The sequence below is a fragment of the Amphiprion ocellaris genome, chromosome 6 (assembly GCF_022539595.1).
Source record: "Amphiprion ocellaris isolate individual 3 ecotype Okinawa chromosome 6, ASM2253959v1, whole genome shotgun sequence".
Taxonomy (NCBI): Eukaryota; Metazoa; Chordata; class Actinopteri; family Pomacentridae; genus Amphiprion; species Amphiprion ocellaris.
This window is the reverse complement of record NC_072771.1, coordinates 5,371,056-5,394,099: the sequence shown is the minus strand read 5'-3', so window position 1 is coordinate 5,394,099 and position 23,044 is coordinate 5,371,056. Positions and strand designations below refer to the sequence as shown.

The 23,044-nt window shown below is 36.2% G+C and overlaps 1 protein-coding gene across 6 annotated transcripts in view; it reads right to left on the bottom strand.

Moving 5' to 3' along the window:
- The window catches only part of LOC111565599 (protein unc-13 homolog B-like), a 279,044-nt gene that overhangs the window by 90,726 nt on the left and 165,274 nt on the right, over positions 1-23,044 (bottom strand). For 5 of the 6 annotated variants that reach the window (XM_055011381.1, XM_055011382.1, XM_055011384.1 and 2 more), the window contains exons 1-4: positions 15,861-16,074; positions 15,003-15,230; positions 3,911-4,052; positions 1,511-1,680 (exon numbers count right to left, since the gene is read on the bottom strand). In XM_055011381.1, the coding sequence (XP_054867356.1) occupies positions 1,511-1,680; positions 3,911-4,052; positions 15,003-15,230; positions 15,861-15,933 (613 nt within the window). In that variant the 5' untranslated portion in view covers positions 15,934-16,074. Of the gene's footprint in view, positions 1-1,510; positions 1,681-3,910; positions 4,053-15,002; positions 15,231-15,860; positions 16,081-21,595; positions 21,671-23,044 lie in introns of those variants that run through there. The other variant, XM_055011386.1, reaches the window with a different exon arrangement.

Sequence of the window (23,044 nt, the reverse complement as noted above, 5' to 3'; positions counted from 1 at the left end):
GTTAACTCTTTAAATCCACTTTTAACCTCACTAGTCAACTAGTAATTCTCAATATCTTTAATAGTTAACTAGTGAGATCCAAAATATCTACTATTTCCACTAGTAGAGTCCAAAATGTTCATTTATTGAACTAGTAAGGACTAAAATGCTCACTAGTTAACTAGTTAAACCCTCTTTTAACCTTAATAATTAACTTGTTGGAGTAAAATGTTGAAGAGGTTGAACCAATGACAACCAAAATGCTGATTAGTGAACTAATTAAAGCTTCTTCTGACCTTAATGAGCTGCAAAAGCTCTGGCATGTTAACTGGTTAAACATAGATTCAGCTCCCTAGTTAAATAGTGACCTACAGTTTTCTATGGTGGTAAACTAGTGAGAGCCAAATGGTCAATAGTTACCTGGCGAAAGCTGAAATACTGACTAATTATTAGGTAGAATCTGTTTTGACCCCATTAGTCTAATTGAGAGGTTACAAATCTTTACTGGTTAGCTGGTGAGAGCAATCACATCCACTAGTTACACTAGTGAGGGTCATTGTGACCCTGCTGGTTAACTAGTGAGACTCAAAATGTTCAGTACTTGAGCTGGTGAAATCCAAAATATTGATGAGTTAACGACCTAAAGACTGTTTTGACCTCACTAGTCAACTAGCGAAGCTCAAAACCTTTACTTGTTGGCTTGTGAGATTCAAAATATCCACTAGTAAGAGTAATTTTAACGAACTGTCTACAGATAAGGCCCAAAATATTTACTAGTTAACAAGTTAAACCCTCTTTTGACCTTAAGTGTTAACCCACAAAGATCAAAATGTAGAAGTAGTTGAACCCATGACCAATGAGGTAAAATGCTGATTAGTTAACTAGTGAAAGCCTCTTTTGACTGAAAGGAGTTGCCAAAACTCTGACATGTGAACTAGTTAAACATAGATTCAGCTCACTAGTTAAACAGTGACCTACAGTTTTCTATACTGGTAAACTAGTGAGAAGCAGTCAATAGTTATCTGGTGAAGGCTGAAATGCTGAATTAACCAGGCAGAACCTCTTTTGACATTATTAGTCAACCAGTGAAGCTCAGGATCTTTACTAGCTTACTAGTTCCACAGGTAAGAGTCATTTTAACCAATTGTCTACTTGTGAGGCCCAAAATGCTCACTAGTTAACTAATTAAACCCTCTTCTAACCTTACTAGTTAATCCATGAAGCTCAAAATGTTGAAGAAGTTTAATCAATGACAGTCAAAATGCTGGTTAATCAACTAGTTAAAGCCTCTTTTGATCTTAATTAGCTGCCAAAGCTCTGATATGTTACCTAGTTAAACATGGATTCAGCTCACAGGTTAAACAGTGACCTGTAATCGCCTGACTGCTAGTGAAAGCAAAACAGCATTCCATATCTAACAATATAGTTGAAAAGTAGCTGAAAACGGCCTCCATCCTGTTTGCTAACTGACCTGGTAGTCCAGTTATACAACATGTTTGTCATATTGTTGTGGTTATTGGTTTCTACATACCCAGATTGTACCAGACGTCCATCTCGCCACTCAGCGTTCGGACTTCAATGATGCTCTGACCCAGGAAGTCATCGGATTCTCTCTTCAGACGTTGCTTCACTCTGGACTTTATGTCGTCGTCTTCGTCCCAGACTCGCAGCTTGATCCGGTCTGAAGAGTTGTGGCACTCGCTGTGGAGACATTTGATGGGTGGGAGGGTGTTGCTTTAGGTGTTACTGATGTGGGAAGCTGACGGCTAACATGGAGCAAACTGACATATGTTCAAGACTGGTTAAAGACCAGTCAACTAACCAGTGAGCACCAGTCTGTTGACTGTCATGGAAACAATGATTACATGTCTGCTTTACATATAATGGCATACTGTACTTACAATTAGCATATTTCATTTCAAAGCACTGTAAGTCCTAACTACATGTGGACATATAGTTAGAATCACAGTTAGTAGTTAGAATCCAAATAAGTTAGTGGGTTAAATCCAAAAAATCCACTAGTTACACCAGTGAGGGTAATTTTGACTTACCTATCCACTTGTAAAGTCCCAAATGCTCACTATTTAACTACAAGTCTCTTTTGGTCTTGCTAGTTAATAAATCAGGCTCAAAATATAGAATTTGCACTGGTGATAGCAGAAGTGGTAATTAATAAGGCACTGATAATCTCTTTTGACCTAATTAGTCAACTAATGAGGCTCACAATCTTTTCTAGTTCACTAGTGACATACAAATAGTACAAGAGTGTTGACTTCTTTAACTAGTAAAAACCAAAATGCTCATTAGTTAACTAGTTAAACCTATTTTTGATCTTACTGGTTAAATAGTGAGGCTGAAATATGTAGCACTTGAACTAAAATACTGATTAGTTCACTGCTTAAAGGGTCTTTTAACCTCACTATTCACCTTGTGAGACTCAAGATCTTTACTGGTTAACTAGTGAGATCTAAAATATCTACATATTACACCAGTAAGGTCCAAAATGTTTATTTGTTGAACTAGTAAAAGCCAAAATACTCAATTGTTAACTAGTTACACCTTCATTTGACCTTACTAGCTAACTCATAAGGCTCAAAATGTTTAAGTAGTTGAGCTAGTAAAAGACAAAATATTCACTAGTTAAACCCTCTATGGACCTTAGCCAACTAGTTAAGCTCAAACTGTTTAGTCCTTGAAAAAGTCAAAGCTAAAAATGCTGATTAGTTAACTATTTAAACCCTTTATTTGACCTCACTAGTCAACTAGTGTGATCAAAAATATCCACTACTTACACTAGTGAGGTCTAAAATATTCACTTGAACACGTAAAAAACAAAATGCTCACTAGTTAACTAGTTAAATCCTCTTTTAACCTTACCAGTTAACCCAGGAGGCTCAGAATATTTAAGTAGTGTAACCCTAAAATGCTAAAACCATGCTCCATATCTAACATACTGGTAAAAAGTAGTTGAAAATGGGCTTGATTGTATTTGGTAATTAATCTGGTAATCCAATTATATACTACATGCAATAAAAAACAAAGCTACTAGTTGTTTCTGGTGGTAATAACATAAATATAACATATGCAAGTATAGTTATACTCTGAAAGGGGCCAATCTGATGAATTAAGACTTGTTTTTTTTTTTTTTTTATATATTTTAATCCATAGTTTACCATTAAACTGATAATACAAAATTAGTAAACTAGTTAAAGCTTCTTCTGACCTCAATGAGCTGCAAAATCTCTGACCTCACTAATCAACTTGAGAGGTTATAAATCTTTACTGGTTAGCTGGTGAGCGCAATCACATCCACTAGTTACACTAATGAGAGTGATTGTGACCCTGCTGGTTAATGAGTGAGACTCAAAATGTTCAGTACTTCAATTGGTGAAATCCAAAATGTTGATGAGTTAACGACCTAAAGGCTGTTTTGACCTCACTAGTCAACTAGTGAAGCTCAAGATCTTTACTTGTTGACTCCAAAATGTCCACTAATTACACTAGTAAGAGTCATTTTAACAAATTGTCTACAGATAAGGCCCAAAATATTCACTAGTTAACAAGTTAAACTCTCTTTTACCCTTACTAGTTAACCCGCAAAGATTAAAATGTAGTTGAACTCATGACCAATGAGGCAAAATGCTGATGGGTTGCCAAAGCTTTGACATGTTAACTAGTTGAACATCAGCTCATGATTTTGGATGCACATTGTTTCCCTGCAGGTCTTCACATGTATTTCACTAAACTCCACCTATTAATCAATACCATGTGGTGTGTTCAGGTGCACCAAAGCAAACAGGAGAGTGATCTTCCCTGTACACACCCACACAGCTCTAATGAACCGGTGAAATCACCTCTGTGGGTTTATCACAAGAGGATGTAAAACCTTCATCTTCCAAAGCCACTGTTCTTCCTGCACATTTCCACTCACAAGCTGAACTTCTCCTCCCAGACCGGGTTCAGGTTGCCGTAGATGGTCTTTGTCCTCTTCTTGGTTTTGCCCACTTGGATGGTGACATACGGATCGCTGGAACCGGTCCTGTCTTTGGCCTGCAGACCCTGAGCGCTGACGACTAAACACACACAGAGAGAATGACTATGAAAATTGCATAAGAACAACAAACACCTACTCTCCACCACAATCTTTCTCATTCACACACCAAAAACACGAGATCTCACCCACACAGTTATGCAAAGCCTCGTAACACAATACTCATGACTAACAGGCAGATGTTGGGTAACAATATTCCTTGCTAAATTACTTAATCGGCTGCTGTCAGCTGATGTTCTGTGCAACAAGTAGACCTTACAGAGACTTGAAGCTGCAATATTGCACCATTTCTGCAGATTGCATTCTGTATTTTATTGTATTTTTAGCTCCGCTCTGCAGTTTTGGTGACACTTTGGCTGAACTGTTTTGGTCAATGATAAATTGTGTCTGGAGACGTTTGTTGGAGCTGGAAGGTCAACAGGTGCACAGGAACTTCATCCCTGCCTCTTTAATCCAGGTGAGGAGGCAAATGAGAGAGATCTGCAACAGATACTAATGAGAGCAACTATTTATAGCTGCAGGCCTTAACCAGAGCCGCGGCATGGAGACAAATGAAGCGAGCATGGTGTGTGCAGGTTTCCCATTCTGGAGGAAGATTATAGCGCAAAGTTCAACATGCAGGTTCAGCTGAAAAATGTCATTTAAATTGGAGCATGTTGCATGTATCATGGGGACAGATGGAGGAGTTACGGTGCAGCAGCCAACATGTACCAAACCACAGAGTCAATGTGATAAAATTACTGCTTTCCTGAAGGGATGATGCATTCATTTATGTCATCACAGGTGTCGGGATGAAAAGAAGCGGAGCTAAGATTCTGATTTATAAACCAGGAAACCAGTCGTCAGCTGCAGAACATATCCAATATTTGCTTTGCTGCAGTGCTTGAAGGAATAGTTTTGCTCATTCACACTCTAAAAGACTGATGCTACGCTTATATTTGTTCCATAAACAGAAAGCTACAGCTAGCTACCAGTTAGCTTAGCTTAGCGCAACCTGCATCACAGCGCCTCTCTTTAATGACAAAAACAAAGAGTAAAGCTGACAACTGACCAGTTTCTGGATGTCAGATATATTTTGATCAGGCGCAGAAGCTTCCTTTTCAGAGTGAAGAAGTGTTGTAACTCAAAAAAGTTGATGCAAACTGTATTTTTTTTCTTGCTGAGCTCAAGGATTATTTTATAGTGCAGGTCAAAATGCTAATCAGGTAACTAGTTTAATCCTCTTTGACCAAACTAGCCAGCTAGTGAAGTTAAAAATGTTTAGTAGCAAATGTTAAAAAATGTGTAGTTGAACTAAACACTCACTTGATAACTAGTTAAAAAGCTGTTTTGACCTGACTAGACAACAAGTAAGGTTCAAAATATTTACTACTTTACTAGTGAGATACAATCTATCTACTAGATATACTAGTTAGAAGTATTTTTGACATAACTGTCAATTAGCGAAGTCCAAAATGTTCACTAGAATGAACAAGTACAAGCTGAAATGATGACCTTGACCTTGCTTGTTAACTAATGAGGCTCACAATATTAAACTTGAAATGGTGAAAAGCCAAAATGCTGATTAGTTAATGAACTTTAAACATTTTTTGACTTGACTAGTCGACCAGTGACTTCTTAAGAATCTTTACTAGTAAACTAGTGAGAGTCAAACTGCTCAAACCACATTTCCTACCTAATATACACTACCGTTCAGAGGTTTGGGTTCACTTAGAAATGTCCTTATTTTTGAAAGAAAAGCAGTTTTTTTTAATTAAAGATAACATGAAATGAATCAGAAACCCAGTGTAGACATTGTTAATGTGGTAAATGACTATTCTAGCTGGAAACAGCTGATTTTTAATGGAATATCTCCATAGGGATACAGAGGAACATTTCCAGCAACCATCACTCCTGTGTTCTAATGCTACATTGTGTTAGCTAATGGTGTTGAAAGGCTCATTGATAATTAGAAAACCACTGTGCAGTTATGTTAGCACATGGATAAATTGGGAGTTTTCATGGAAAACATGACATTGTCTGGGTGCCTCCAAACTTTTGAACGGTAGTGTAGGTAGGAAATATAGCGGAAGTAGTGGAATCTAATCTTCAACAGACCAGCCTCCTGTCTTTTCAGTGGATTGGCTTTAAAAATATTTATTGCAGCAAAGTGTAGCAGACATTAAATGAAACTGCGCAACTTTACCTTTCCAACAATGCTAGTTATTTGTCTGCATGATAAATTCTCAGCAAGAAACCGATCTTGAAACTCTTCACATCTGCAATTAGGTGACTGTATATAAACACCTCACTGAATGAAATAACACTTATTTCTGTCCGGTATGAAGCACATATTCTTCCTAATTTCTAAATTATGCTGGTTTCTCACTATCATGGTTCTGATATTTCCAGATTCAAGACAATTTCCTCTACATAATCATGTAAAAATATCTCTACTGCAAGCATTTTAAAGTGAGATACGTGTAAAAACATACCATTTTTATCATACAAAATAGTTTTTCCCTTAAAGGGCTAAAACAAAGAATCTGCAGGTATTATTGCATCAAACAATGGAAAGCCTGGATAGACTAGACTGTTCTGAAAAAAAATATGGTTCAGCATGTTTGGGTAGCACTTAAAACAACCAAGATAAGACTTTAAAAGTAAGTAGGGTTAAAAATGTTCAACTATCACTTTAAAACAGATTCCATGTTAGTAACTTCTTTTTACTACATTTAAAATCTGTCTGTGTGCTATAAATTCGTACTATGTTGAGTCATTTTTACGTAAAATAACAGAAGTCACATCGAGAATCGGCTTTTTACTGAACCTGAAGCTCTAAATTCAAAGCTGGTTGTAAATTGGAGCATCACACGCTTAAAATCAGTGAAACAAATAATGGAATTGTTCGTATACTTTTATTTTCAGAACTAAACACCACATCAATACTTCTCACATATTTGCTCTCCGTTCATTCAGTGACTGATGTGTTTCATCTGTGCTAAAAGGGAGCTTTAAATATTAATTGGTTGAGATGTTCCCTAATGAAATCAGTGGATTTTTCAAAGAGCTCTCAGTGGATCTGCTTCTGTCAGTCCAGCATCGAGTTCAATCACAACTGGGTTTGAGTTAAAAGTGTGTCTGATTGTATTTCAGACGATTCATTCACGCAGAATGAAGAAAAAATGGGACGAAAAAGCAAAAATGTGAAAATTTCAGGGAACTTAAATGATTTACAGATGTATTTAATCTTTTATTTATTATGTTTAGAGGGGCAATATTGGTTAAAAATAAATATAAAAGTATAATATCAGGGTTTCATTTCATTTAACACCACACAGAAATGACCAAATTTAATTTCCAAGTGGCTACAAGGAGCTTATGTAATGCTTACCAGCCAAATTTCATTTTTTAAATTAATATCTGTCCAGATTCATATGATATTTGCAGTTTGAAGACTTTAGCGTGTGTTATTTCACTGAGACAAACAAAAAATCAGTCCAATTCCTTGTATTTGTTCACATATTTCACATAATAACGCTGATTTTGATAGAAAAATAATGGCTTTTAATGGTTAAATTTGAATTTAGTATTAAATTTTTGTTGGAATTTAGTGACTCCATCTTAAAGGTTGTTGCTGTTCTGCAGCTTTTTGGACTCATACATGATTTATTTCGATGAAAGAGAAAAAATGTGAAAATTTCAGGCAACTTAAATGACTTAAAGATGCCTCTAGTTTCTTTCTCATCATGTTTAAAAGGTCAGTGTTGGTTTCAATATACAAACAGGAACAATATTGGGATTTTATTGAATTTGCCACTGCATAGAAATGTCCACATTTCCTTTCAAAGCAGCTACAAACAGCTGAATTTGTGAAAAAACTATATTTATGTGTCCAAATCTTTAAGCTGGTTGCAATTTACATTAATATTCATCCAGATTCATATAATATCTGTAGCTCCGAAGACTTTAACGAGTGTTCTTTCACTTAGGAAAATTTTATAAACTGTCAAATTCCTTGCATATGTTTGCATGTTTGGCCAATAAAGCTGATTCTAATAGAATAATAAAGCATTCAAATGGTGAAATTTCTGTTGTAATCAAGTGACTTTATCTCAATGAGGGTTGCTGTTCTGCAACTTTTTGGACCAACAGATGATTTATTTATGCAGAACAAAGAAAAAAAAATGTGACAAAAAAGCAAAAATGTGAAAATCTCAGGCAACTTAAATGACTTACAGATGCCTTTAGTTTCTTTCTCATCACGTTTAAAGGGTCAGTATCAGTTAAAGACGTATGATAAATATACAAACATGAACATTATCGGGACTTTAGCTAATTTGCAGCTGAATAGAAAAACAAAACAGCTTAATTTGCAAAAAAAATACATTTCTGTGTCCAAATCTTTAAGCTGGTTGCAATTTACATTTATATTCATCCTGACACAGATAATATTTATAATTTTGAAGACTCTGTTATTTCACTGAGAGAAATAAAAAATTCCTTTTTTGTGTTCATGTGTTTGACCATTAAAGCTGATTCTAATAGACAATAAGCCTTCAAATGGTAAAACCTGTGTGTATTTTTTAAATTTCTGTTGCTATTAGGTGATTCCACCCTAATTATTGCTGTTATTCTGCAATTTTATGGATTAATACATGACTTACTTATGCAGAAGAAAGAAAAAAATATGACAAAAAAGTAAAAATGTGAACATTTCAGGCAACTTGAATCACTGACAGATGCCTTCAGTGATTTTTTCATCATGTTTAAAGGGTCAGTACTGACTTTACAATGCGTTATGTCACTGAGAGAAATAAAAACAGTAATATTCTTTGTTTATCTTCACATTTTTGGCCAAAAAAGCTGATTTTGGCAGAAAATAAGTGTTTAAATGGTTACATTTTAGTGTAATTTTTAAAATTTCTATTGTAATTAAAAGACTCCATCTTAACAGAAGCTGCTGATGTCCAAATTTTTGGACTAACAGACACATTTTTGTGAAGAATAAGGAGTATAAGACATTTAGAAAATTACAGCCAGGACTTAAATGAGAAGGACAGATGCTTTGGCCTGCTTCCTCCAAAATTTACATGCGCATCTAGATTATTTTAGGGTTTTTCAGTGTACATTTTTGGCTATTTAAACTATATTTAACAGTTTTCTTTTGAGAAATTATGCTGATTATGAAGTTTGCTAGGACAAAATTGGGCAAAAATTATCTCTAAAATGAGGTTAAATGAAGCCATGAAACTTCAAATGTTTGATGTTTTAAAGGTTTCAACAGAGAATATCTGTCCGATCACCACAGTTTCAAAGTGAGATTAGTGTCACCGCTTCAGTGTCTGACTAAATGTGAATAAGGTCACATTCTCTCCTTCTGTTCCTGAGTTATCACACTGAATAATGGCCAGAAAAGAGGTTTTTCAGAACATTACAATGTCACAGGGAAGCTGACCTTTTGAGATGTGAAACATTATCACTTCGTTAGTTTATCCTGTTAGACAATCGTGTGAAATCTTGTCAGAATTAGCAAATTAATTCCTGAGCTGCAGCCAAAAATTGTGAAGTCGCAGTGACCTCTGACGACCAAAATCTAATCAGTTTAAGTGGATGTTTGGGACAAATGTGAAGAAATCAACCTCAAGGTGTTTGTGATTTACTGTGTTCAGGCTCACAAATATGGTTCTGATTGTGATATACTCCATCTGTAAATACAGAAATGAGAAAAACTGCTTTTAATACGGTGGAATAAGCATCAAAACTTAATTTATGATGGAAAAAAATTATAAGCTTAGAAGAGTTTAAGCTTCGGTTAAACCTCTGAACTCCAAGCGTTTTTACTCACTGTGGGCTCATTTTTCACTATTTATATTTGTAAAAAGCTTCCATGTACGTCTTCTATTTGTTCTATGGATACACTGCCTGCAGTCCAGCCAAAAAAGTCACAGTTGAGTCATTATTAGCTGCTTTGTTTTATTGCTTTTACAGAATCTGATGCAAATTATTTATGTTGGCGAAGTTTTTATCAAGTAAATATGTAAATATGTTTTTTTTTTTTTTTTTTTTTTTTTAAATAAAATATTAGAATTTTTTTGACCATTCTTGCTATTTTTACAGTTTCTGGCTCTGATAAATGGTGTAATTTTGGTGATTTTTAAATAAGATTACATGCTTTTAAAACCTACGAGTGGATTGAAGTTCAGAGAGCCGGTGTTTTACACAACGCTTTGTGCGCTGATTTTAGACTTTAATCAATGGATATTTTTATTATGTGTCTGCAGGGCACCACTGTGAATGAGAGTTTTGTATTTATTAACATGAGAACACATGACCTCTGACAACTAAAATCTAGTGGGTTTGGGTGAAAGTTTGGACCAAATTTAAAGAAATTCCAAGATGTTCATGATTTTTTGTGTTAAGACTTGCTCAAACTGCTAAAAACAATCAGAACTGAACTTATGATGCACAAATGTTTAATCTGAGAAGATTTTAAGGCTCTTTTAACCCTCTGAACTCTAAGAAGTGCAACATTTTTGCCCACTGTGGGCTCATTTTTCACTACTTATATCTTTAATTTGTTTGCATATTTGTCTTCTATTCATTCTGTGTATACACTGCCTGCAGTTCAGCCTAAAAAGTCCCAGAATTTTTGTAAAGTGAATGTTGGTCACTGTTGAATCATTATTAGCTCCTCGGTTTAGTTTTTTTGTCCAGAATCTGGTGAAAATTCTTCAGATTTCAAAAGGTAAATACATAAAATAAAGCGTTTTTTGTTCAAATATTACAATTTCAAGACCAGATTTGGTGAAATTAACTGAACTTGTGATGGACAAATGTTTAATCTGAGAAGATTTTAAGGCTCTTTTGAGCCTCTGAACTGTAAGAAATGCAACATTTTTGCTCACAGTAGGCTCTTTCTTCCTCTACTTATATGTTAAATTTGTTTGCATATTTGTCTTCTATTCATTCTGTGTATACACTGCCTGCAGTTCAGCCAAAAAAAAAAAAACAGGCTACATTTTTGTGAGTGTTGGTCACCGCTGAGTCATTATTGGCTCCCGGTTTTGTTGTTTTAAAAGAATCTGGTGCAAACGATTCATTATTGGCAAAGTTTATAACAGGCAAATACGTAAACTAAAGTGTTTTTTTGTCAAATATTAAAATTTTAAGATTAGATTTGGTGACGTTTCCAGGAGAACTGCAAGTCACAGACCACTCTTGCTATTTTTACAGTTTCTGGCTCTGACAAATGGTGCAGTTTTGGCGATTTTCAAAAAAGATAACATCTTGTCTTCTATTCATTCTGTGTATACACTGCCTGCATTTCAGCTGAAAAGTCCCTGAATTTTTGTAATCCAACTGTTGGTCACTGCTGAGTCATTATTAGCTCCTTGGTTTTGTTTTTACAGAATCTGGTGCAAATTGTTCATTTTGGCGTAAGCAAATATGTAAAATAAGTAATTTTTTTTTGCCAAATATTATAATTTCAGGATTAGATTAGGTGATATTTCCAGCAGCACTGCATGTCACAGACCGGTAGTTCGAGAAACATTAAAAATCTGACCACTCTTGCTATTTTTTACAGTTTCTGTCTCTGAAAAATAGTGTAAATTGGCAATTTTTTAAAAAGATACCAAATCTTCTAACTCGTTGGTTTGTTGTTTTTTTTTTTTAACAGAAACTGGTGCAAATTTTTTGTTTTTGACGAGTCCTTAGATGAGATATGCAGAAGTTAACTTGACAAAATAACACAAGATTCAAGATTAAATTTGTTGAATTTTCCCGCAGAACGATGCACTACTGACGAGCTGTTTAACATTTTATTATTTACCTTCAAATTTACTACCACCTTTCATCCTTGGGGTCAATTTGAATCCAGCAACTGAAACCTCCAGAAAATGATTATTATTAAAACTGTTCCCCAGGTTTATTTGTCTGGTACTTTATGTCTTTTTGTTGACTACCTAAGTAGTGACTGGTATGCCACTATGGAGAAATTTACAGATCACAATAAAATCTCACTGACTGACTTGAAATTGGAGAGAGATCTCTTTTTTGGTGTTTTAATGTCTTTATATTATTTCAAAGTACGTATTTTTGTTCTCTAAAACATTTGGAATGAAAACCTATTTCTGTTTTCAAGAATAGTCACATGTATTATGTTTGGGGTCAATTTGAGCCCAGGAAAAAATCCAACACAATTTCAAGAAGTTTAGGCCCCCAAAGTTTTTCACGATTATACAATGACATGTTATATTGACCTCAGTATCATCCAAAATAACTAAAATAAAATTGTATAAAGTGTTGATGCTTCTTATTAGTTTCATACAGCTAAAAGCCTGACCCCAAAAGAACACTGATGTGTACAACTTGTGTATAGGACATTGAAAACATATCATCACATTACGAAAGTTAGTAAATATGAAGAAAAAAACATGTCAACGATTTATTTAGAGATGTTAAACATTGAATGGAGTCAAATTGCTCTAATGCAGAACACTCTGAAGATAACAGGAGGGTTAAGAACTGTTGAAAATGAGAGGACTCTTTCTGTTTTAACATCTTGTGGCTCTGATAAATTGTGTATTTTGACACCATGTTGTCCAGAATGTAATGAGAATCAGACAAATATACAGACACTTTCATGCCACTTCGTCACCTGTTGCCTGCCAAACTACAGAAAAATATTTAGAAAGCCTTATAATCACATGTGAAAAAGTCCAATTAAAAGATGATTTGCAGAATCTTCAACCTTGATCGCCAGTAAAGCGACAATCGGCGCCTGACCGTGAACGAGTTTGAACAAAGCGCCGCTGAACGCCTGTCCCTGCGTCTGCTCTTCAACGGAGCTCATCGCCACCGATCGGAGAGACAAGGTGTGAGGCTGCCATGGCAACACTGCTGCCACTGTGCGGTGTGATGTGTCTGGTTGCCGCGGTAACGGGCGACGTGTGGCAAAAAGGGAGGAGATGTTCTGCGTTAGGTGAACCCCGACAGCCAAAAAGTTTCTCCACAGTTCAAGAATGCGGCTGTCAGGGAGAAGAAGACTCTCATTAATGTGGGAAAGGTACTTTTTTTTTGGTAACTTTATTTATCGCGGGGGAAACCTGATTCGCCGGCTTCACACTCACACAGCTGCAGGTCTGCACAGGTGTCGATGACAACCTCGCCAGCTTTCCCCACACCAACCTGGAAAGTGAAGCTGCGTTTCTAACTGTCAGCTGCAGTCACACAACTCTGAGATGTTCCTGAAAACGTCCCTGGAGGCCGGTTTGATCGATACCCTGACAGCCAGCTTCAGTGGATTCATCACCGGCTCTCCTCCAGAAAACTGTTTCTCAGCACCGATTCTGAGAATTTAGCAGCTGTTTTACCGTTCATCAAAAGACCTGCTGAGTTTTACTGATTAAACAGATGATGTAACGTTGAGTTCAGTCTGAAGATTGACTTCACAAAGCCGATAAGTCTTATGGATGCTTGGAAAAGTGCATCAGTAGCAAAAGAGACCAGAGGCACAGGGGGAAAAAAGTAGAGAAAATAAGGAATGAATGTAATTTTGCACTTATCACACTTCTGAAATATGTTCTTTCATTTTGTGAGAATGACATCTGGCTCACTGTAATGTTCAACTTTCCTTTGTGTGTTCATGGAATTACTTGAGTGGAAATGTGAGTGTTTGTGTCGTCAATAATCATCTTTCAGTGGCCAGAAGAGAGAAAACGCTAGAACTCAATGTAATAATAGTTAGACATACAGCATCACAGATTAACCACAAAATATGGCAGCGGGTTGAAACTGCATGTTTTCTTTTTTAAAAATCTGGAAAATTATGCAATTTATCAGAGCTAGAAACTGTAAAAACAGCAAGAATCACCAGATTTGACTTTATCATGTTTGATAAATAGCCAAAAACAGACAAAATAAGGATAAAATTGTAATAATTTATCATTTTGTGAATAATAGATCACTTTATTCTACGTGTTTCAGTTAACATGTGCTGTGAAGAATCATCTTTCAGAGGCCAGAAGAGAGAAAACGCAAGACCTCAATGTAATAATAGTTGGTAAACAGACATACAGGATCACAGATTAACCCTCTGCAACACAAAATCCACTAGCGGGTTTAAAATGTTAAGTTTCTTTGAAAAAATCTGCAAAATTACACAATTTATCAGAGCTAGAAACTGTAAAAACAGCAAGAATCACCAGATTTGAATGTATCATGTTTGATATTTAGCCAAAAATAGCCAAAATAAGGTTAAAATTGAAATAGTTTAGCATTTTGTGAATAATAAATCACGTTATTCTACACGTTTCAGTCAAAAAATCGGCAAAAATAAACTGTTTGCATTAATTAGTTCCTGCCAGAAACTAAATATTGGGTTTCAGCAGAGCAGCGAGGAATGAAAAGACAGACTGGGATGAAACTAAAGCATATTTCAGAATAAAAATAAAAGCTGCATGGCTCAAAAATGGTATCCAGAGGTGCAAGTTGTTGGAGGATACATTCAGCATGGTGAGCAGCTTCAAAAATCTAAATAGCAAAATTTCAATTGTTTCTAGAGTCTGCTTTTTGTTTTAAATCTGTGGAACTACTTTGTACATGCTGCTCCCAGTTTTTGAACCTTTAAAGCAAATAAATAAATAAATTCAACTTTATTTTTTTCTTTTGTTGTGATTTTAAAGCATTATAACTGTGCCATACAGCACACAAGACACTTGTGAGTTTTCTCTATTTCTATCTATCATTGTGTGATTTTATACTGCAGTGCAAAATGAGCTTCCAGTGACAAGAGCAAAGAAAACAAGCAAAAACTGTTTGGATTGTGACGAAATCTCAGGAGAGGAGAGTGTAATTTGCACTGGAAAATGTTTTGGCAAGCTGTCTATCTTCTACAATTAATTTAATCCTCTTTAAAGCCACCTGACAAGAACATTTTTTAAAAAGATAAATGTTCCCCATTGTTAGGGAGCATTAAAAGCTGACGTACTGTTGATGGTGATCTTGGCCGACCACTTGGAGGTGCCGTCCAGGACGCTCTGCTTGATGCTCTTCATGTGCTGAGCGTGGATCATCTTGGAGATGTTGAACACCTTCCGGATCTCCTCGAAGATCTCCGGCTTGTTCCTCTCGCGGATCTTCATCCTGTCCTTCATGGCCATGATGATGTGCTGCGTTCGGTCCTCGGCTCCGGTCTTGGAGCTCTTTTCAGCCGCTCCTGCTCACAGAAAGCGACGATAAAGACAAAGCTTTAAAGACACAGTGACCAGCCACAACATGAAAATCAATGACAGGTAAAGCGTGTAAAGGGCTCGAAGAACACGACCAAGAGCTCAAGGCCTCAAAAAATACTCAATCGTGCATCCCTGGAAAAAGCCTGATTCACGGAGGTCCTACCGTCCAACCAACAGGACCCAAATAATGCAATAATCTGCTGCTCAGGGTCCAGATTTGGCGAGGGGGAAGTACACAATATGTTTCTCTTTGTACGGTTTCTGCTGCTGTTACACCTAAAATTTCCTCACTGTGGGATCAATAAAGGTTTAATCTATCAGTCTGTCTGTCCATCTGTCTATCTGTGTATCAATATCTATCTATCTATCTATCTATCTATCTATCCGTTCGTCTATCTATCTATCTATCTATCTATCTATCTATCTATCTATCTATCTATCTATCTATCTATCTATCTATCTATCTATCTATCTATCTATCTATCTATCTATCTATCCGTTCGTCTATCTATCTATCTATCTATCTATCTATCTATCTATCCATCCATCCATCCATCCATCCATCTATAAAGACATGTTTTCTGTTCAGAGGTTTCTTGGAGGACTTCACTCACTCTGCAGGCAGTCGGCGTTCAGCAGCTCTTGGCATTTCTCGTGCACTTTGACTCCACATTCTGCACATCGCATCCCCTGCCGGGCGATGCCCCACAGCAGACCCTCACACTCGTAGCAGTAGGTGGGCGTGGTGGCCGTCCACACCTCGAAGTTGTGAGGAGTGGTGCAGGAGATGGGATAGATCAGAGCCTGCAGGGTCTTCTTGTAGACGTGGTTTTTCTGTTGGGGTGAAGGGACGAAGAAGAAAAGGTCAGCATGGGTGTCAAATATGTCAAAAATTAGAGAAGATGTTGACTGAAAATTGTACATTTTTTAAAACTGTAACTTTAAAATAATTTCTAGATCTTGACAAGTTGTTTTGATCAGAAAGTAAAATATTACGTGTGACTAAAGTGTGTAGAGAGTGTAGGAAGGGACTATGAGAGGCTTTTCAAAAAGAAGTTAGAACATACAAACAACAAAATAAAAAGTGAAGCGTGAAAAAGGCGAGTATTCATAGTTGTTATGAGAACAAAACAACATTTAATTAGCCTTCGGCTTTTTCTTTAGGGAAATTTCACTACTTTTATTATTGAATTTGGTTATTATAAGGGTTAGTCACACATGTTGTATCTTGCTCTTCTCAGAACAGTCTATACTGTAAAATAAATAAATAAAATTTCCATTTTTTTTAACCAGTTTTTAACAAATTGTTAGATTTTTTTTTTAACTTCAGATGATAACTACTAAAAACACAGGCCAAAACTCTAAATAATATTCACATCAAAAATCAGCATTTGTATAACTCGTATGTATTTGTTCCTGGTAAATTCATTTTAATTAAATAACGTATTTTTTAAAATAGTTTACAAAAAATTCAAATTTTACCAGTTTTAAACGAACTTTTGGATTTTTTTTCTAAACACGTATGATAACTCACAAAAACATACAATGTTTGACTCGTAAATTAATTTTAATTAAATATTTGTTTTGCTTTTTTTTTAATAGTTTACTGATTTTCCCGCTTTTGGTAATTTTAAAAATTACACATAACCATAAAAAATGAAACAAAACAGGTCAAAACTGCCATAAAACTGCAGTTTTTCTACTATAGTGAAATTGGCAAAAAATATTATTACTTTTACCAATATTTGTCATCATTTGAAAGAAAAATTATGTACATTAAGAACTATAAATGGTAAATAATTGTTTTAATTGCTATTTTACAGATGTCAGCCAGTTTTGTTAAATTCCTGATATTAAAAGGTATTAATTTACATCCATCCATCCATCCATTATCTATACACCTCTTAATCCTCACTAGGGTCATGGGGGGGGTGGAGTCTATCCCAGCTGACTCAGGTGAAGGCAGGGGACACCCTAGACAGGTCACCAGTCTGTCACAGGGCTACATACAAAGACAAACAATCACTCTCACATTCACACCTACGGGCAATTTAGAATAATCAATTAACCTCAGCATATTTTTGGACTGTGGGAGGAAGCCGGAGTACCCGGAGAAAACCCACGCATGCACAGGGAGAACATGCAAACTCCATGCAGAAAGATCCCGGGAAAGCCGGGACGTGAACCAGGGATCTTCTCGCTGCAAGGCGAAAGTGCTAACCACTACGCCACTGTGCAGCCCCGTATTAATTTACATGTTAACTATAAGAAAAAAACTGTAAATAACATCCAAAACTGTATTCTATTTGTTTATTTTTGTCTTTATTATTTGCTTTTTACCTGTAAAATGTCTTTGAGTGCAGAGAAAAGCACAATGCGAATACAATGTATTATTACTGTTATTATTATTATTATTATTATTATTATTATTATTATTATTATTATTATTATTATTATTATTATTATTATTATTATTATTATTATTATTATTATTACAGAAGTAGTTAATTTGGGTGTAAAGTGCGTCTGTTGGGCTCTGAGTAGAATTACCACAGGATAGATGTTGGAAAAAATAATTAAAATGTTGCATTAATGCAGCATCTACTAATATTATGGTGAAATTTGATTATGTGTATTTTAAAATTAATTCTTGGCTCGTGTTGTGATGAAGTTGAGCCGTGGTCCAGTGTGGGAGGAGAGTAGGAGGAGGTGAACACCAGAGGACACCTTGACTGGAAGCCCAGTTAGATTTGGTGAACACAGTATTTGTATAGGGGGCCTGTGACTCACTGTTATTGTTATTCTACTGATTATTATAGCAGCAGTGATGGTATAGTGTTTGAAATATGAGAAAACATTCATTTATATAACAAAAACAGCTCAGTTTCTTCTTTTACTGCTCTTACTTTAACTTTTTCTGTCATTTCTGGCTTTGGTTTCTGTTCTAACTGCTTTGACTTTTATTGATCTGACCCGTGTTGTTGCCTTTTGTCTTCACTTTGTGCCATTTCATTGCCTCTGATTTCCATTCTTCTCCTATTGTAATTGCTGGTGGTATTTTGACTGAGAATGGCTGACTAATCTGGCATTTTGGCTGCAAATTTATTCAAGTTTTTAATGTTGTGTTTTTTTTTTTTTCACAGGCTGTCAACTTGCAAACATCTGCTCAGTGTCCAGGATCATGAGGCAGCGCAAAATGTTTCAGTACATATGTTACTTCCTTCTGTCCGTATAATCACATAATGGAGCAGCTCATGTTGCACATAAATAACTTAATGTTTTCCTGTATTCACTTCACTCATTTATAAGTCTAGTGTGGTCGGTGGAGTGATCTCTTCTTAAGTACAGTTCAGACTTACTTGTATTTTGTGCTACTTTCTATTTCCGCTTCACTACATCTCACAGGGAAATATTGCAGTTTCTACTTCACTGTATTCATCTAGCAGCTTTTAAAGAAGATTCAACAAAACTGGTTAGACAATAAGCTTTTAAAATACAACACATAGTTAACTAGAAAAGCACTCAGAGAGCGCAGTACTCCGCCAAGACTGCTGAGTCGTACCATTTCCGAGGGCTGAAATCTTTAACAAACTCGTGGATCCAGACTATGAGCTGCATCGCTGCCAAAATCTAATTAGTTGGTCCTTGTGTCATTTCTGACCTTCCCTGAAAATGTCATTCAAATCCCTTATTTCATTTTTGAGTAATGTTGCTAACAGACAGACAGACAGACAAACCAACGCTGATCGTCACATAACTCCGTGGAGGCTTTCACCTTTTCTCTCCCATTAATCACGTTTGAAGCACTCAGATTTATCTACTGTCCATAAATATAAAACTAGAGCTAAATTAGTTCAAACTAGCTGTGAAAAAGTTATTTTTTTGATAATTTAACTTAAATTCTACATATTTTATATTAATTATACTTAAAGTGAAATATTTTAAGCCTCTTTTTGTTTTAATTTTGATGATTATGGCTCGCAGCTAATAAAAATCATAAATCCAGTATCTTAGATTATGAGAACATCTCTTAAGATCAATGAAAAGAAGACAGAAATGTCTAACTTCTGAAATGTTTGTTAAGTTATACACTAAATACTGCATCAATGCATCATGGCATGGAGACAATCAGTGCTGCTAAGATGTTTTTGAAGCCCAGGTTGCTTTAATAGCGGCCTTCAGCTCAACTGTATTTTTGGGTGTTTCTCATCTTCCTCTTAACAGTAGCCCATATAGGGTTCTATAGGGCCAATCAAGCACAGTAATGCCATTGTCTTTAAACCATTTTATAGTAGTTGTGGCACTTTGGGCAGTTGCTAAGTCCTGGTGGAAAAGGAAATCAGCATCTTTATAAAACTTGTAGGCAGATAGAAGTGCATCGTGTTCTAAAATCTCCTGGTGGACACTGACTCTGGAAACTTCACACTGGACTTCAAACACCTTGGACTCTGTACCATTTAACTCTTCCTTAAGTCTCTAGACCTAGATTTATAAATTTATCTGAATGAAAAACTTTGAAACTACTTAGCAACAGTCAAGTTGTTTTTCTCCTCAGCCCAGGTTAGATTTTCTGATGTCTCTGGTTCAGAAAAGTCTTGATTTTAGAAATACGACAGTTGTAGCTCCTTCACTGAAGACATCTACACCATCGTTCAAAAGTTTGGCATCACCCAGACAATTTCACGTTTTCCATGAAAAGTCACACTTTTATCCATGTGCTAACATAACTGCACAAGGGTTTTCTAATCATCAATGAGCCTTTCAACACCATTAGCTAACACAATGTAGCATTAGAACACAGGAGTGATGGTTGCTGGAAATGTTCCTCTGTACCCCTATGGAGATATTCCATTAAAAATCAGCTGTTTCCAGCTAGAATAGTCATTTACCACATTAACAATGTCTAGCCTGGATTTATCATTCATTTAATGTTATCGTCACTGAAAAAACTTGCTTTTCTTTCAAAAATAAGGACATTTCTAAGTGACCCCAAACTTTTGAACGGTAGTGTATGCTCAGTGGCTCTTTATGCACTGAAACCAGCCTCAGTCCACTCATTGTGAAGCCCTCACAACTTCCTGAATTGGCTTAGCTGGACAGTTGTCTACTTTACCTACCAGAACTTTCCCTTCCAGTCAACTTTCCAGTACAATGCTTCGATACAGCACTCTGCCAACAGTCATTCTTTTCAGCAATGACCTTCTGCGGTTCCTTGTGGAGGACGTCCATGATGGTCTTTTAAGCTAAGTTACCAGTAATCTCCATGACTGTGGTTTTATATTCCTGAACAAGACTGATTGTATTTATATTTTAAATACCTGATTTCTGATTTTCATGAGCTATAGGCCATAATCAACCAATTTCAAATCAAAAAATAAGGCTTGAAATATTTAACTTTAGGTGTAATGAGTCTAGAATGTGTTAAATTTTCACTTTCTTCAACAAAATATAACATTTTTGTTCTTATTTTTTGAGAAGTCCTAGTAAATACAGTACATATCTACAGTTTGAGCCTGGATATGTACTTCCTTTCTGACCTGTTCCTGACATTTACTTTTTATAATGTCATCTATATCTGTAGGTAATACAGAAGACAGAGTCGTAAGAACACCGTCTGCACAGTGCTGTCTTCCTCCACTGTAAAGTTTAAATGTGAACTCAATTACAAGGTAAGGTGAGCTGGCGTATATTGCACAGGCTGCTTTTAGCATTGAATCTGAGCTGCACAGGCATGTGAATAATTCCCCTGAACCGTCTATCCAATAGTGTAGGAAGATAACAATGCACACTTTCAGTTACTCTTTGCAGAGCGAATGTTGTGCATTTTCTTTGACCTGCACTCTAGTTAGCTGCAATTTTAATTTTATTATCTCTTCTCTGTGTAATTATACTGTATAAATTCTAAACCTTTAAACTTCGAGCATAATATTTCCTGCAATATTCAGTGACCTACTTTATGCCCTTGAATTATTAATGCTTCTTCTAACACGTAGTCATAATCGTGACTCGGCACAGTACAGTAAGCGCAAAACAAACTGCAATAACCAAATATGAAACCTTGCTGCTCCCGGCTCCATTAAAACCTGCCTGAAGTTGACTCAGCAGATATTCAGAGCCGACAGTTTATTGGATCTCTGACAAACAGATTAACAATATGGCTGCAGGAAAATGACGGCAGGAGGGAGAAGTGTGGGAAAAGTGTGCGTTTGTCTGTGGAAATCAGTTCGAGTCAGTGTGGATTCCCATTAGCTGCATCGAGGTGACAGAAAGCCTCCCTGCAGGCAACGACAACATCACCCTTTCACAGTGTGTGTGTGTGTTTGTGTAGCGTATGTGTTGGTCCACTCACGAGCTCCTCGTCTTTCAGGGAGGTCCGTGTGGCCAGTGTGTGGGCGAGTCCAGCTTTCCTCGACTGTATCATGGACTGAGAGAAGAAAAAAAACAGAGAATTCAACAATGCACAGCTGCAGAGAAACAAACAAACAAGATGAAGACAAAAACAATAAAACACAAAGAGAACTTTCAGCAAAAAAAAAGCTAAAAAAAAATCAATAGTTTTTCTGATGTTGGGCTCTTTCAATGTTGAAGGTTGTGGCGACTTAATATTTTACAAACATGTTTGTTCTTCTTTTGTCTGTGAACGTTCAGAAAACCCTGTTTGTTGTCTGCTGGAGGACAAAACACTCAAACATTCATAGTACTACAGTTGTGAGGATCTTCATAATGCAGTTTTAATGAATGACTATGACTACAGTGGGTCCTCGGTTTACGACATCCTCGACCTACGGCGTTTCATCGTTATGTCGGAACTCGTTGCGTGGAACTAGTTGGTGAGCGGAGCAGACAAATACATTATCAGGCAGCACAATAAAAAGGCTTTGTTTACATCCGCTGGTCCACCTTGGATTGTGCTACACTCATTAACTTTCTGTCCTTCATTATGGCTCCCAAGCCGTGTTGCAAATCTGGATTCTTGGTTCTATGATACAAAAATGGGCAAACTGGTATCTTTCTTGGTGTTTAAAGGACTGTTTAGCATTTTGGGAGGTATGCTGATACAACAAATACTACATTACTCACTTTAGAGGTGCTTGTAGGCAGATTTTGTTACCCACTGTCAAAGACAGTCTAGCCATTTTCCCCAATTCCAGTCATTGTGCAAAGCTAAGCTAATTGCCTGCTAGTGGTGGCCTTGAATTGAATATGTAACTACTCTTTGAGGGTAAAGTAGGCCCGAAACCAATGACTAGTTTTATTGTTGACGACCTTCTTGATTAATCAATTAGTTGTTTGGTCTGAAAATGGGGAAAAATTTCGATCACTGTTTCCCAAAGCCCAAGAAGATGACCTCAAATGATTTGTTTTCCCAACAGTACCAACATATTCAGTTTACTGTGATAGAAGAGCAATAAAATCTGAAAAAAATATTACATTTAAGGAAGATGTTGACGTTCCTAATTACTCAAATGACCTATCGATTAGTAAAACAGTTGATGAATTATTTAAAACTTGACGAGTAATGGATTAATCAATTTAGTTCTAGTATGGTATCAACCAGAAAGTGGATAATCCTTTAGGTGAGCAGATGGTCTTTGTCAAAGTGCTCCTTTAACGGATTCCTATCATGTTTTGTTGTACAAAGAGTGTCTTCTGTTTTATCTGTAGATCTATTGATGTGCTGTAGGATGATGGTTTGGACAACTTTTCTTCATCTCCAGCATAAACAAAAACACTGAACTTCAAATAAAGTTTTTATCCTCCAATGACACTTTAAAGCCGAGAAGCACCTGAGAAATGT